The sequence below is a fragment of the Hyperolius riggenbachi genome, chromosome 3, assembly GCF_040937935.1.
Source record: "Hyperolius riggenbachi isolate aHypRig1 chromosome 3, aHypRig1.pri, whole genome shotgun sequence".
NCBI classification, from domain to species: domain Eukaryota; kingdom Metazoa; phylum Chordata; class Amphibia; order Anura; family Hyperoliidae; genus Hyperolius; species Hyperolius riggenbachi.
In genome coordinates this window covers 54,073,301-54,089,956 of record NC_090648.1, presented here as the reverse complement: position 1 = coordinate 54,089,956, position 16,656 = coordinate 54,073,301, and the positions used below count along the sequence as shown (strand labels likewise).

Sequence of the window (16,656 nt, the reverse complement as noted above, 5' to 3'; positions counted from 1 at the left end):
CCAGCAGGGGGGTCTAGGGGTTAGGGATAGGTACAGGGAGGGTTCTGTGTGAGAGTAGGGTTAGGTATAGCTTTAGTAAAATTCTTATTAATGTTTTATAAAACGTTATTATAAATTTCAATTTTTAAACAGGGAAGATTAACGTTTTTAAAATTGCCGATTTTATACACATTATTTAATGATTTATATATACTATTTATGATTATCTTTTAAAACCCTGCGCCCTTTTTTCCCGGCGCCCTTTTTTAACGTACGCGTTGTAAGCAACCAGCAGGAATAATAACATATGCTAATGCAGTTTCTGATCAATGATTTTATTATTACAATAATAACGGAAGCAGGTAAAAAAGGGCGCCGGCTGCGGGTGGACGAAAAGGGCGCCGCCATAGAATGAATATGGCACTCAAAGCAGAAAAAAGGGCGCCCGATAAATATCGTTAACAACATCAGAACATTAAAGTTTTTGAAATATGTTATCGTTTTAGAAGCTTGCAACGTTATAGTTTTTGTCTTTTTTTTTTTTTTGTTTGTATGTAAAGATTTTACACTATCAAAAATATTATCATTTCTATGTGTAAAAGGGTGTTTCTGCAGGGGGAGTGGTTAGGATTAGGCACTACCCAGGGGGCGGTTAAGGTTAGGCACCGCCAGGGGTGGTGGTTAGGGTTAGGCAACACTGGGGGGGAGGGAGTAGGGTTAGGCACCACCGGGGGAGTAATTAGTTTTAGGCACCACCAGGGGAGGGTTCTGTGTGAGAGTAGGGTTGGGTTAAGCTGTATTGTTGAATTACATAGCAATTTTTAAAGTTAATATCTTTTGGTTATTATCTCCCGTCTGTTTTGAAATGGGATTTATCGCTAACCAATTCCGTTAACGGTGTTTATAGTTAATGAGATTTCATTATCCACCAGCGCTAATTCGTTATCAAGCCGGTGCCCTTTTTTCATGCATGCATAATATTTGTGTGTTCAAAGCCGCTTTAAGGCCTTGTTCACATTATAAATTGCCAGTGCTATCGCAAGCGATGATCGATTTATAGAGTAATTTTGTCAGCGCTTTTCCCAGCGATTTTTGCTTAGAAAAGCGCTTTTCTAAGCGCGTTTGTGGAGCAATGTTTTTTTTTTCACTCTTTGACCCGGAAATTAATAAACACTTTGGCTTCAATTCATCAAAGGGTGTTCGATAACAAAACCCCAGTCCTTAAAATACCGCATTCGGTATTTTACACTTCACTGTGCTAATTCATCAATATTTTCACATGTGTGGTAGAGGTTCGTTAAGTTACCGAAGTACTACGGCTTCAGTTCATCAAAGGCTGTTAGATAACAGCAGAGTGGTGAAGCAGCTTGGAATGTCTCTGTGTTGTTACAAGCTGATAACAATAGAAGGCATCCAGACATCCCTTTACATGTAAACGTGTTATATTTACTGTTACTTATACTGCCTCTGCTGCTCTGAATCTGTCCATCAGTGTTTCTTAACATTTTACTTATTTGCCACAACGTAGATAAACTTCCTGGAGACATTACAAATGCCATGCTTGGTGAATTCACCACTTGCATCTTTGCATATTCAAACAGGGACTCAAAGGGTTACACCACCGTTCTCTCTGCTCACTGCCTGGGGGGTCTGGAAGCTTGTGTGGAGAAGCCTGTGTGACCTATCAGCACCTATCAGCGGCACTTGCAGGAGAACAGGGGCTGTTTCTATTGGCTGCCTGCTCCTGCTAATCATGAAAACATTCACACAGAAGGCTTTCGAAGCTTGTAACTACAGGGGAGAGCTGGAGATAATCACCGAATGTGTGAGCTAATGCACTAACCTTGATGAATTAACATTTACTGACATTTGCTGACATGTGTTGAGCACAAGTCGGTAATTTATCTCATTGCTCTGTCATTTCAGCTTCTCATTCGGTAACAGCTTTGATGAATTAACATTTTCTTAAGTGCTCCGTTAACTCAGCGGTTTTCAGCATTACCGAATGCGGTAATGCTTGATGAATTGAAGCCAATGTATTTATTCATTTAAGCGCTCGGGAAATCCCTTTTCTAAGCACTTTTTCAAGCACTTTGCGATTTCTCTATACTTTCTATTGAATCGCTAATGCTCAGAAAATGGTGCAGGAGCCGTGTTTGCGATTTGATAGAAAGCTCATCGCTCATGGGAGAACACTCACATAGAGCAATATTGCACTAGCGCTTTTATGGCGATTTTTTTTTTAAAATGAAATCACTCTTAGAGTGAACAAGCCCTTAGTCATGGCGCTCCAGAACCAACATTATGTTTGTAAATACCTACACCACCAGGGACGGAGAAATCCGTACATTCCGCGCTCCCGCCGCTGCCCGAGCTCCCGCTCGCTCTAGCGCACACTCCCGCTCGTAAACACGCCGCCGGCCGCTCGCCCGGAGATCAATGAACGGGAAAATCCATTCCCGTTCGTTGATCTAAACCCCGCAATGATCCGCTGCTTCTCCGATAAGCAGCACGATCATTGTGAAAATAAAAACTTTCACAGCCTCCTAGTACTTCTTGTGGCCAAATAGTAAATCTACACCCTAAAGCATTTTTCACATACAAATAAATTAGTTTTACACAAAAAATTAACTCCTTACCTCCCACATTACCAAATTTTTTTTAATTTTTTTTTTTGCAATAAAAAAAAAAATTACAATTAAAAAAATACATAAATAGTTACCTTAGGGACTGAACATTTTAAATATTTATGTCAAGAGGGTATAACACTGTTACTTTATAAACTTTGGGCTTGTAATTAGGGATGGACGCAAAACGGAAAAAAATGCACCTTTATTTCCAAATAGAATATTGGCGCCAAACATTGTGATAGGGACAAATTTAAACGGTTTTATAACCTGGACAAATGGGCAAATACATTTCATGGGTTTTAATTACAGTAGCATGCATTATTTTAAAACTATAAAGGCCGAAAACTCAAAAATAATAAATTTTTTCCCACATTTTTTCCTATTTTCCCATTAAAACACATGTAGAATAAAATAATTCTTGGCATAATGTCCCACCTAAAGAAAGCCTAATTGGTGGTGAAAAAAACAAGATATAGTTCATTTCATTGCGATAAGTAATAATAAAGTTATAGACGAATGAATGGAAGGAGCGCTGAAAGGTGAAAATTGCTCTGGTGGTCAAGGGGTAAAACCCCTCAGTTGGGAAGTGGTTAAGATGTAATTATGCTGATTTTAAGGAGAAATTGTTTGAAACATTATCTGCAGAGGTTCAGTAGAAACATATAACAGTGTATCTGTGCGTCACTATAAAAGGAAAAATAATAAAACAAGCAAAAGTACGGTACTTATAAGGCAGTTTCTAGGCTAAATTGCACCCAGGGCGAGGGTGTAAAACTTGTGCCCCCACCCCCGTGGACTTGTAAACTCTTACTCTTTAGGGACAGACACACAGCCACAGGTCACAAGTAGATCTGCCTACTTACTATTGACCATCCGCTCATCCAGGAGGAAGCAGGGACCAGGAGAACACAGGCGAAGACAGCCCAGAAAGCCGATTCCACCATGGGCACCGAGCACTGACTACCTGCAGTACTGCTACAGGCCATCAGGTGTCATCACGCGGTGGTGACATGATGATGACGTGACGTATGACGCAAGCAGCCCAGGAGGAGTCAAGTAAGGTGATTGCACTGGTAATCTTCTTTCTTCTTCCATTTGCCTGCACTGCGCCTCACCAGCTACCTAGCGGTTATGTCCTTCTGCCTGCACCCCCCCTTCTTCTACTTGCCAGTCTGCACCCAGGGCGGTCGCCCTGCCCAAGAAGCGGCCCTGGGTACTTACTTTGGCCTTTTCTTACTGGATCCAAAAAGATGGTTTCTCCTTTAACAATGCGTTGTCCTTCAGGCTGTAACAGAGAATAAAAAAAAAATAATTGCATGAATTTCTAACATATGACTGGTATATAAAATATACATTTTTTCTGTTTTTACCATTCACATGACAAGTTCCACTGCTAAAAATATAGCTAACTGTATTATTTGGCTCTTTCCAGTTAAAATAATGCAACATATGTCTTTTTTCATTACTAGCTGGGCATATCAAAGACTGGTTACCTGCTTATGCCCATTTGGTTTTTAGCATGGAATTTAGTTTTATAAGACCATTCATCCTTTATGGAGTCCTACATGTGTCTGAACAGCAAAAAAGAACCACAAGTTTCACCATTTTGAAAAGTAAAGATCCCGAAAAGCAGACATCCAGAGCTATTCCTGTATGGATATTTTGTGCCTTTCAAATTTTTGTGGTTTTGTTGTAAGTTTCCCCAATGGCAATTTTTTTTTTGAAAATAACTTTTTTTAAAGTATGGGTTTCAGTGCCTGTGTTATAAATAGGTCAGCAAAAGCTCGGTATACAGAGGCGCCAGAGTAGAGTAAAACGTTTTAAAAACCGTTTAAAAGCAGAGGGGGATGTTAGGGTGGACTTACCTCCCTCTTACAAAAAAGAAAACTCATTCGAGTCTCGATAAAAGAGAATTGACAAATAATTAATTCAACTCCACAAATGCAACGCGTTTCACGGGCATGACCCCGCTTCCTCAGGCAAAAAGGGGAGCACAACTCAGTGGGTCAAGCAGTAGGTTTGAGCGCCTCTGCTTGACCCACTGAGTTGTGCTCCCATTTTTGCCTGAGGAAGCGTGGTCACGCCCGCGAAACGCGTTGCATTTGTGGAGTTGAATAAATTATTTGTCAATTCTGTTTTATCGAGACTCGAGTGAGTTTTCTTTTTTGTAAGAGGGAGGTAAGTCCACCCTAACATCCTCCTCTGCTTTTGAACGGTTTTTAAAACGTTTTACTCTACTCTGGCGCCTCTGTATACCGAGCTTTTGCTGATTTCTAGTCCACCCTGGGTGGAGGGGTGCATCCCCATCTACTATCTACAGAGAGCGACTTCTTAACCTGAGTGGGGTCAGGTCCTAATGCTCCCCACCTGCATTTAAAGTGGTTGCCTATGGGTAACCCGTGTTTGTGAGTATATATACATAAAATTGTATTGAACTCTTCATTTTACCTGACAATACTGCACCATATTGGGCTCTCGATTCTTTTCTTGTTTTTAAGCATGTGTTATAAATAGAGATGGTCCGAACAGTTTGGCCGGCGAGCAGTTTTCTGCGAACATCAGCTGTTCGCATTCGCGGCGAACGGCAAACATTTGGCATGTTCGATTTGCCCCTATACGTAATCATTGAGCTAAAACTTGCTAAACTTTGACCCCTTACTGCACAGTCAGCAGACACATGGCATCAGTTAGCACCCCTCCTGGACCCACTATCAAAAAGCAGTTGCAGTGGCCATATTGGATTAATTCTCTGCTGGCTGCTGACTGTTAGTGAGAGCAGGGTCAGACTTGCTGCAGATAGGTAGGGAAAGCATTAGCTAGGCCTGTGTTCTTGTTCCTCACTTGCTATGAAAGTACCCCAAACAGCCCTTTTGAGGGCCAGCACATCGGTCTCCTGTGTTTTTTGTATGTAACACTCCACAGCCCACTGCCACCCAGAGCTGTGTGCACACTACTGCTGTCAGCCTTTTATAATTAAAATATCCTTATAGCCCGTTAGCCCGTGCTGAGGTTAGCACAGGCGTGATAAACAGTTAGCCCGCAAAGTGCCGCAGGTAGACTTTTGCGCGTGCAAAGTCCCGCGATCGCGCAAATTGCGGCCGTTTGCGCACGGTAACGCGAACTTTTGCACATGATTGGGCGCCCGATCGTGCGCAAAAGTATGTGTTATCGCGCTAAAATGGCCCACAAAAGTCCACGAGCGGCACTTCACGTGCTAACTGTTTAGCACGCCCGTGCTAACAGTTAGCACAGTTTTGTGAATGAAGCCCTTGGAATTTAAGCATGACAGTTATGTTTTTTCAGTTTTTCTTAAAGAAGAACTCCAGTGAAAATATAATAAAAAAGTGCTTAATTATTACAATAATTTAGTCAGTGTTTGCCCATTGTAAAATCTTTCTTCATCCTGATTTACTTTCTGAAATGTATCACATGGCAACATTTTACTGCTTGCAGATGAGGTCAGTGGAAGGAGCTGCTGCTTGCTTTTTTAGCAGTTGGAAACCCACAATGCAACAAGACTCCCACAGTGTGACGTCAGCACCATGGTCATGACATCACACTGTAGGAGGGGTTTCACCACAATATCAGCCATACAGACCCCCTCTGATGATCCGTTTGAGAAAAGGTAAAGATTTCTCATGGGAAAGGTATCAGCTACTGATTGGGATGAAGTTCAATCCTTGGTTACGGTTTCTCTTTAAAGCCGGTTTTACACATGACCATTGTGGCGCGGATGCAGAAAACGTCATTCATATGACCCTTCAGCAGAGTGCAATATATTCATAAAGCCGCCTCCCACCACACCCTGTGCCGGCCCTTGCCCAGTGATGTACTTCCTGCTGGACAGGAAGTACGTCATTGGAATTCCCAAGTTTCCCCATTATATTCACATCATTCTGTGCATGTGCACAGCACCTCTGCCACCAACATATTTACTTTTTTTGTGTCGCCCAGTGATTTTTATGACTTCCGCCACTGCTGTGTCGCCATGGAAGTCCCAAAGGTAACGCGCTGTTGACTTTGCAGCAGCTCGGTGGCCAATCAGGAACATGCGGTGCAACGCGATGCAGTAAGTGCACTAGGCCCCATTACATTGTATTGTAGTTGCGTTAACCTGCGGTAACACAGGGTTACACATTGCACACTTGCAAGGCAAGTGTAAAAGCAGCCTAAGGCCTTGAACACACTTGGAGCGCTTTTCTGAGCACTTTGTGATTTGAAAAGCTCTTGCTAATGTAATGCTATGGGTGTGATCTCACTTGAGCGATGTGATTTTATAAAAATCCCCCAAAAGCAAGAGCTTTTTCAAATCACTAGCGCTTAGAAAAGGCTGGTAGTGGGTTTGAGCCCTAAAGGGTTTTTCCTCAGATAAGGCTCCCTAGAGGACCCTGCCCAAAATAATGCTCCCTAAAACAAGGTGGTAGACTTCATTCAGTACTCACCACCACGTTGAGGTGCTTCATTACACCATCTGAGATAAGTCCAATAACCTTCACTTCCACCTCAAGTGCATCCGCTTCCAGTGGGACAATCACAAATGGTACGGCCAGAGAGGAACGTTGCTTCACAGTAACTCTTTGCCGATAATTTTTCTTAGCATTGGAGAGGCTGCAGAATTTTTCATTATGAGTCCATTCCACATAACCCTAAAACAAAAAAGAAAAACAAGATGCAAGAAAAATGTGAGATAAAAATGCATGAATTTCTGACTACAAATCACACAGCCCCCCAATGTTCACACCACTTCCCTTGCCTGCTGCCCCTCACATCTTGTGGGGGGGGGGGGCATCTTGCAAGGGTCATTAAACAAGTGTGGCCATCATCATTTTCACACCCATAACAAATAGTACATAGGTTTGTTTGAGGAGGTACACCGTCAAAAAGGATTGGGTACTTGACAGGGCGTAGCAATAGGGGGTGCAGAGGTTGCAACCACATCGGGGCCCTTGGACCATAGGGGCCCCGAGGGGCCCTCCCTCAACCACAGTATTAGCTCTCTATTGGTCCTGTGCTTATAATAATCACTTCTATGGATACTTTGATTAGTGGTAATCATTAAAGAAAACCTGTAATGAGAAAAACCTCCCCTGGGGGGCACTCACCTCGGGAGGGGAGAGCCTCCGGATCCTGTTGAGGCTTCCCCCGTCCTCCTTAGTCCCACGGCGGCGGCGATAAAGCTTCCCGAACAGCGGGGATGTACATATTTACCTTCCTAGGCTCCAGCACAGGCACAGTATCAGCTCTCCGCCTTGGAGATAGGTGGAAATAGCCGATCGCTGTCGGGCCACTCTACTGTGCAGGCGCAAGTCTCCTGCTCCTGCGCAGTAGAGCGGACCCGATGGAGATCAGCTATTTTCCCCTATCTCCGTGGGAAGAGCCACAACAGCGCCCCCGCTGGAGCCAGGAAAGGTAAATAAATCAGCGCTTATCAGCGCTTGTCAAGGGGGGGATTCTGGGACACTTCGGAGGACTTCCTGCAGCTACAGTGGAGGGGGAAGCCTCATTGGGACCATGATGCTTCCACCTTATGAGGTGAGTAACCCCCAGGGGACTTTTTTTGTTACAGGGCCTCTTTAACAAACTGCTCCCCCTCCCCTTCTTGCACCTCTGACTCTGTAGTTACCAGTGCCGTATCAATTGTTATGTATAGAGTGCTTGGGGGGCCCCAATGTAAAGCTTGCATTGGGCGGGTCCACAGTTCCATAGCTACACCACTGGTGCTTGATATGGTGGCATTGGCAGTGCCACAGTCAAGTAGATGCAGAGGGTATCAGCATACCAGTTTTGGAAGGCAGCCCATTTTTTATTGTTCTCAGTTTCCACAAAGATCTGACAATTGTCTCGGTGCTCTCGCAGGGTCCCCTTTTATCAAGGTGTGTGGCCAAGTGTAGCCACAAAAACACCTGATCTGAAGGAGGAACCCTTTTATCAAAGGGAGTGAAGTAGTAATTGGGGGCCCTTACAGCTCTAGGAAGTGAGCGCTATAGAACCTCACTTCCTGTTAGCCAGAAAGGGGATTACCACGTATTAACTTGGAAATCCCAGAAGGCTGTTTTTGGTGCTGCAATGCCATGCGATCATCAAATTGCACTGCATCAAAAGCGCTGGTTGGCAGTGGGAAACTGGCCTGAGTGTTACATTTTAGTGCTTATGCTGTAACGGGTGTAAAAGACATTTACGACGGCCGATCGTAATCCAAGTTCCATGATAGAGTCCGGCCAGTGACTACACAAAGCGGTAGTATCTCTGGTGCGGTCTGCAGCTGGTATACTCAACGTGTGTGTGAGGTCAATGTGATAACTGTTTGAAGTTTTATGATGATGACCAACAATATAGAAAGTACGTATTCAGGTCTGGATTTACCTCCCAGGAGCCTATAGGCACAAATGTCCTGGCACCTTACATTACCCACCATGAACCTACAAACCCCCGCCGAACCGCACTGCAAGTATGCTGGCTGTCCCAGCTGTCACTTCTTCCTTACTTCCCTTGTCCATCATACGCAGCTACAGGTGCCCCTTAGTATTAGGTAGCCAGAATTACCATACAGTGCCTTGTGGTAAATCCGGTCCTGTACGTATTAATCTTTTAACTTAGTGCTCCTTTTTATCTACTTTTTTTTAGATAATCACCAGTATCATGCACATGAAACTTGTAAATTTTATTGTAAAAAAATAATATTTGTTGAGTAGTTACCCTGAAGTCTGCATGTCCATAGTTATAGAGGACGGCCCTTATCTCCACCTGTTCATTTCTGACAGCAGAATACGGAAGCTTGAGATCGATGAAGAGATTCTTCATAACTATGATGTTATGTGGTTGAGAAACACAAATTCCTGCAAATAAAATGTTACAAAAAACCATAAGATTAATCACCTAAGTCATTTGAGACGGATTATCTACGTCCCGTATGAGTTCAGTTCCTGTCCAGGGACGTAGATAATCGTCTATTGTGGCAGGTGGCCGCCGCTCACTCCCGCGCGCTTTCTCTCCATCGCACGTTAGTAGGGAGTTCAATGAATGGGAATGAATTGGAAAAGTCTCAGTTTCAATGACCGCCAGCATCAATGAGATGCCTGCGGTCATTGTAATGATGAAAGTTACACATACACATACACACATAACTTCCTGTTTGTGTACTAACAGTCCACACAGGAGGATTATGCGTGGGGACGTCTTGTGGCCAAATAGTAAAATTACACCTACATACATTTTTTTCTTTATAAAAGGACCTACACAAACATTTAAATGTAACCCTTTACCTCTCTCACTCTCCCATAGTTACCCAAATAAAACTTTAGAATTAAAAAAAATACATAAATGGTTACCTTAGGGACTGAACTTTTTAAATATGTATGTCAAGAGGGTATATTACTGTTATGTTTTCAATTATGGGCTTGTAATTAGTGATGGACGCAAAACTGAAAAAATGCACCTTTATTTCCAAATAGAATAGTGGCGATGGCGCCATACATTGTACTAAGGAAATCTTTTACATGTTGCAGTAACCGGGACAAATGGGCAAATAAAATGTGTGGGTTTTAATTACAGTAGCATGTATTAGTTTAAAAATTATAACGGTGGAAAACTGAGAAATGATGAATCTTTTCAATTTTTTTTCTTATTTTTCCTGTTAAAATGCATTTGGAATAAAATAATTCTTAGAAAAATGTACCACCCAAAGAAAACCTAATAAGTGGTTGAAAAAAATAATTTTTTATTTCCTTGTGATAAGTAGTAATAAAGTTATTGGCGAATGAATGGGAGGAGCGCTGAAAGGTGAAAATTGCTCTAGTACAAAGGGGGAAAAAACCCTCAGTAGTAAAGTGGTTTAAGTTCTGAAAATAATCTGCTGCCACAATGCTGCACTAGGATATACTGTAAGTACAAAGCTCCAGCTATTATGTTGCTGGGTACAGGGCTGGCACTTTCTAAAGGGGCAAACAGACACAGGTGGAACAAACATAGGCACAGGGGTGACTGACAGGCATAGGGGGTAAAGAGAGGCAGACGGGTGACAAAACAAGGGGGTGGGGGGACAAACATAGGCACAGGGGGGAAAAAACAGGCACGGGGGTAGCAGGAAAAAAGGGCGCAGGACGAGGGTGGATGAAAAGGGTCCTGCCATAGACTTTAATGCAATTACCGTTAATACGGCGAAAAAAGAAGAAAAAAGGGCACCGCGAAAAATATTGTTAACAACATTAGAACATTTTTGAAGTAGGTATCGTTTTAGAAGCTTGCAACATTATAGTTTTTGTCATATTATTTTGTACAGATTTTACGTTATCAAAGATATTATCGTTCCTATGTGTAAAAGGGTGTTTCTACAGAGGGAGTGGTTATGGTTAGGCACCACCAAGGTGGGTAATTAGGGTTAGGCACCACGGGGGGGGGGGGGGGGGGGAGGGGCAATTAGGTTTAGGCACCATCAGGGGAGTAGTTAGTTTTAGGCACCACCAGGGGAGGGTTCTGTGTGAGAGTAGGGTTGGGTTACGTTGAATTACGTAATGATTTTTAACGTTAATATCTTTTCATTATTATTTGCCGTCTGTAATTACAATGGTATTTATCGTTAACCAAGTTTGACAACGATGTTTATCGTTATCAGATTTTGTTATCCACCGGCGCCATTTCGTTATCAAGCCAAACCCTTTTTTCACAGCGCTCTTTGTCCATGCATACGCCACTGGGATTGGGGGGGGGGGGGGGGGGGCAAACAAAGGCACAGATAGGGGACAAACTGAGGCAAACTGAGGCATAGACTTCCAGGGGCTGGAGGAAGCCCCAGATGAGTCAATTTGTTTTCTGGGGGATTGCCTGATGTTTTCTTTATGAAGCATTACTTTACCTTTGCCTTTAGACACACTCACTGCCAACACTTCCCAGGTAGTTATGGAATCTTTCAAACGAAATTCCAAGGTCTTGCTGGAAATTCTACCAAGAAATGTTTAAAGAAAGTCATAATCACAAAATAAATAATATTATATAATAAAGAGAAACTGTCCTAAAAATCTTAAAATCTTACTAATATTATAAATTCTGAAGTTTGGATGTTTGGATGTTTGTTACTCAATCACGCAACAATGGCTGAATGGATTGGACTGAAATTGGCACACACATAGTACATTACCTGGAATAACATATAGGATAGTCTTTATTCCCATAACCCAAAAGTGGGCGGAGACAAATGCAAATTTCACTGGAATAATGTAAACAGCAGCCATTATACTGTTAATGGTAGGGTTCTCAACCTTTGCACAGTTGGGATTAATATTCAGAAAAGTGAGTGGAGCCTACAAAAGCCAATCAAAATTCACCTATTGATTTTCAAGGGGAATATTTAAATGCTGCCATTCTTTCACTGTTAGTGGCACAAGTCACAAACTGGTACAGTTGATCATTGGATGACTGGGGTTCAAATTCAGGAAAGGGGGTGGAGCCACAGCCAAATCAGATTTGTTTCATTTCAATGCAAATTATTGATGCCAAAGAACCCAAAGTTCACAAACTAGGTCATTCAGTAATAGAGCAATTGTGGGTTAGTATTACAAAAAGTGGGCTAAGCCAACACCAGCCAAATACATACCCGGGCAATGCCGGGCCATCAGCTAGTTTAACCACTTAGGTCTATCTGGACGGATATATCCGTCCAGATAGCCTGCCCTGCTGTTGCTGCTGCGCTCCCGCCGCCTTTCGCTGCCCCCGAGATCCATGAACGAGAACACAGTTCCCATTCATTGATCTATGTCTCCATAAGAAAAACCGACGGCTTTTCTGAAAAGCCACGATTTTTCTATGTCTCACGTCATCCCTTCAAGTCCTTTAAGCAAGAGCTCTCGCTTACAGGATGAAAAAAAAAATGACTGTGGCCATCTTGTGGCCAAATAGTAAAACTACATCTACATACATTTTTTTAAAAAAACATACACAATCAATTACATTTAAAATTACCTGTTTACCTCCCAACTCCAAAAAAACCCAAATAAATAAAATTACAATAAAAAACAAACAACATAAATAGTTACCTAAGGGTTTGAACTTTTTTAATATGCATGTCAAGAGAGTGTATTGCTATCATTTTTTTTAAATTATAAGCTTGTAAATAGTGATGTAGGAAATTGAAAAAATGCACATTTATTTCCAAATAAAATATCGTCTCCATACATTGTTATAGGGACATAATTTAAATGGTGTAATAACCGGGACAAATGGGCAAATAAAATACCTGGGTTTTAATCATGGTAGCATGTTCTATTTTAAAGCTATAATGGTTGAAAACTGAGAAATAATGATTTTTTTTCAATTTTTTCTTAATATTCCCATTAAAATGCATTTAGAAAATAATAATTCTTAGCAAAATGTGCCACCCAAAGAAAGCCTAATTGGTGGTGGAAAAAACAAGATATAGATCAATTCATTGTGATAAGTAGTGATAAAGTTATTGGCGAATGAATGGGAGGTGAAAGTTGCTTGGATGCATAAGGTGAAATGACACTGAAGGCTGAAGTAGTTAAAATATATGTGAACACATACAAATAAGAAGTACATTTCTTTCAGAGTAAAATGAGCTATAACTTACTTTTCTCCTATGTTGCTGTCACTTACAGTAAGTAGTAGAAACCTGACAGACCTGACAGGTTTTGGGTCAGTCCATCTCTCCATGGGAATTCTCAGCATGGCCTTTATACTGTATAAGGACACTCCCTGAAAAGGATTTATACAAAAATGCTAGCCAGTCAACGTACACTTTTTTGGCCATTGGACAGAGCAACTGCCTTTCATGGAGTGCTTTTGAAATTAAATCAATCCCCGAGAATCCCCCATGAGGAGATCGGCTAGTCCAAAACCTGTCAGTTTAGTCAGAGTTCTACCTACTGTAACTGAAAGCAACATAGGAGAGCGACGGGAGCGTGAAAGGAGGTGCACATGCACACACGCGCAGTTCACCCCCCCCGCCTGGCTGAATTGCCAGACTAAATTGTGCAGAATTCAGGAGATGGAGGAGGACAGTGAGGCACCGATGAGCCTAAACAGGGCTGGAGGAGGCCCCAGGTATGTCTATTTTTTTTATTTACTTTACATCTCAAGTTTACTTTAGCAAACATCAATCATTAGTTTGAATAGTTTTCACAACACTTCTGCACATGCTTACAGACTGTTGATCACCAAAACAAATAATAGTCTCCGCCTTACTTTTGCCTCACACATTAACCCTCCTGGCGGTACGCAGTTGCTGCGTCCGAGGGAGGGATTTTTTTAAATAAAAAATGTTTTGTATTTGTTAGCTAGCACTTCGCTAGCTAACTATGTGCCCCAAGTCCCCTGGCACCTCTGATGACCCCCAACACCCCCCCCCCCCGATCGCCGCTGGCAATATTATCCCATCCGCGATCCCGCAAGAGCCGCAGCTTCTTCAATGAGCTTCACTCGTCGCTATGGCGATGATCGGACATGACGTCATGCGCAGTCCCGATCCTCCCCATAGCGAAGCCTGGAGCTGATTGGGAGGCTGCGCCATCGTTGGTTCCCTGGGGGGTACTTATTACGGCGGCCATCCGGGGCAATCGGAGGGGACCGGAGGAATTTTGGGCACATGATTAGCTAGCGAAGTGGTAGCTTAACAATACACAGCAGTTTTTATTAAGAAAAAAAAAACTCTCAGGGCCATGTGATCCCCTGCAGCAGTGAGGTTAAAGAGGAACTCCAGTGAAAAGAACGTAATGAACAAAAGTGCTTCATTTTTACAATAATGATGTATAAATGATTTAGTCAGTGTTTGCCCATTGTCAAATCTTTCTTCTCCTTGATTTACATTCTGACATTTATCACATGGCAACATTTTTACTGCTGGCAGGTGGTGTCAGTGGAAGAAGATGCTGCTTGCTTTTTTGGCAGTTGGAAACAGCTATTATTTCCCACAATGCAACAAGACTCCCACAGTGTGATGTCAGCACCGTGGTCCTGACATCACACTGTGGGAGGGGTTTCACCACAATATCAGCCATACAGAGCACCGTGATGATCTGTTTGAAAAGGGGGATCAGCTTCTGATTGGGATGAAGTTTAATCCTTGGTTACAGTTTCTCTTTAACTCCCATTAATATCCAGGGGGCGTAACAATCGAAGCTGTAAACCATGCAGCAGCGGGACACACACACACACACACCCTGGGGCCCGCTCAGGTTCGGTTTAGGGGGCAGGAGGGGTGGCAGCATGAGGGGAGAGCATTGGACATTGGCGGGGAGGGAGGACAGCCCCCCCCCCACCTTGGGCTCTCCTCTCGGCGCTCCCCCTCCAGCATCTATCACTGGCAGCAGCGGCGGCAGCAACACATATCTCCATCCACCACCGGAGGTCTCCAATCTCTAAGAGCCTCACGCTACTTCCTGTTTAAATGGAGTGGGCACCCGGGGGTGGGGTGGGTACCCATCCACATTCTTGCAGGGGGTCCGGTGACTTCTAGTTATGCCCCTGTTAATATCCATTACTTTAAATTTCCTTTCTCACTTTTGCAGAAGTCACTCTACTTTCTTGCTTCCATGCATCACTCACTAGATAACACGTTTCATGAAAAGCCTCCTTAGAAATAGCTTTCCCAACTCATAGATTGAATTTTACCCTTTTTCATCTGATGGCTCGGTCATTGTCTTGGTCTCCCACATCCAGCTCTCTGGAAACTCTGTTCTGACCACAACAAAGTCAGTATCGAAGAAATCAGTGTCCACGTCACCTGGTGGATAAGACATCACCTCATTAATGTATTTAACAAACAGCAGAAGGCAGTTACATACCGTTACCTTGCGTAGACATAACGAGGGTGGAAACTCTCTAATGGCTTCCCCGCCCTCTGTACCCAGCCAGCCATACACAGTAGAATAGCATTTGGCTGCAGTGGGATTATTTGGCTGCTGACTATTTTATTCCCTAAGAACCAGGGTTCCTCTTTAAAAGGTAAGCATGCGCGTACCTATAATTACGCCAACTGGAGATTTGGGCCCAGGGTAAAGCCGATAAATGGCTCACCCTGCTCCTGAAAAAGTCCTGGCGGCGTTAATTACTATTCCCCCTCCAGGTTTTAAATACATGTAAACACATACAGATAAGAAGTACATTTCTTCCAGAGTCAATGAGGCATACATTACTTTTCTCCTACATTGCTGTTGCAGTAAATAGTAGAAATCTTACTCAACCAACAGGTTTTGGGTTAGTCCATCTCTTCATTAGGGATTCTCAGCATGGCCTTTATTCTTTATAAAGACATTCCCTGAAAAGCAGTTATACAAAGATGCTGGCCAGTCTCCCTGCTCACTGTACACTTTTTTGAAAGTTGGATGATGCAACTGCCATTCACTAAGTGCTTTTAAAAATAAATAAAACTCAGAGAATTGCCCATGCGGAGATGGGTTAGTCCAAAACTTTTCGGTTCTATCAGACTTTTACTACCTACTGCAACTAAGAGCAATATAGGAGAAAATACATTTATGGCTCATTTTACTCAGGAAGAAACATACTTCTTATTTGTATGTTTTTACATGTATTTAAAATGTAGTGATTATTTTCTATAGTGGTCCTTTAATAATGTGTCTATTTCCTTGATCTCTGTTAAGCAAAGGTTTTCAACTGTCTGTACATTTGTAGACAGTTCATGAGAAAGAGAGAGAGACGTGGGCCGTGCAGACACCCCTGCTAGAATGCAGCACCCGTTTTAATTATCTAGGACCAGTTCTCTTATGGAGCAAGGTGAAACATTTGCATCAGGCGGTAGAGATTACAGGGACGGCTTGTTTGTACTGTGTTTACACTAACAGCATGCAGTCAGAGTAGCAGGAGAAGCGAGAGGAGAGCGAGCGAGGTGAAGAGGTCATCATTGGGGAAAAGCAGCTTGTGTTGTGCTGTGTGAGGAGTCTGACAGTGAGTGAGGAGGTGGGAGGCAGGAGAGCATCATTAGGGAAAAGCAGCTTGTTGTGCTGTGTGAGGAGTCTGACAGTGAGTGAGGAGGTGGGAGGCAGGAGAGCATCATTAGGGAAAAGCAGCTTGTTGTGCT

The 16,656-nt window shown here is 42.8% G+C and overlaps 1 protein-coding gene across 1 annotated transcript in view; it reads right to left on the bottom strand.

Moving 5' to 3' along the window:
* Positions 1-16,656, bottom strand: part of LOC137562610 (complement C3-like) — a 340,327-nt gene that overhangs the window by 200,002 nt on the left and 123,669 nt on the right. Inside the window, exons 18-22 of the mRNA XM_068274113.1 lie at positions 15,231-15,342; positions 11,461-11,546; positions 9,306-9,445; positions 7,052-7,255; positions 3,831-3,894 (exon numbers count right to left, since the gene is read on the bottom strand). Coding sequence (XP_068130214.1) covers positions 3,831-3,894; positions 7,052-7,255; positions 9,306-9,445; positions 11,461-11,546; positions 15,231-15,342 — 606 coding nt within the window. The remainder of the gene's footprint in view (positions 1-3,830; positions 3,895-7,051; positions 7,256-9,305; positions 9,446-11,460; positions 11,547-15,230; positions 15,343-16,656) is intronic.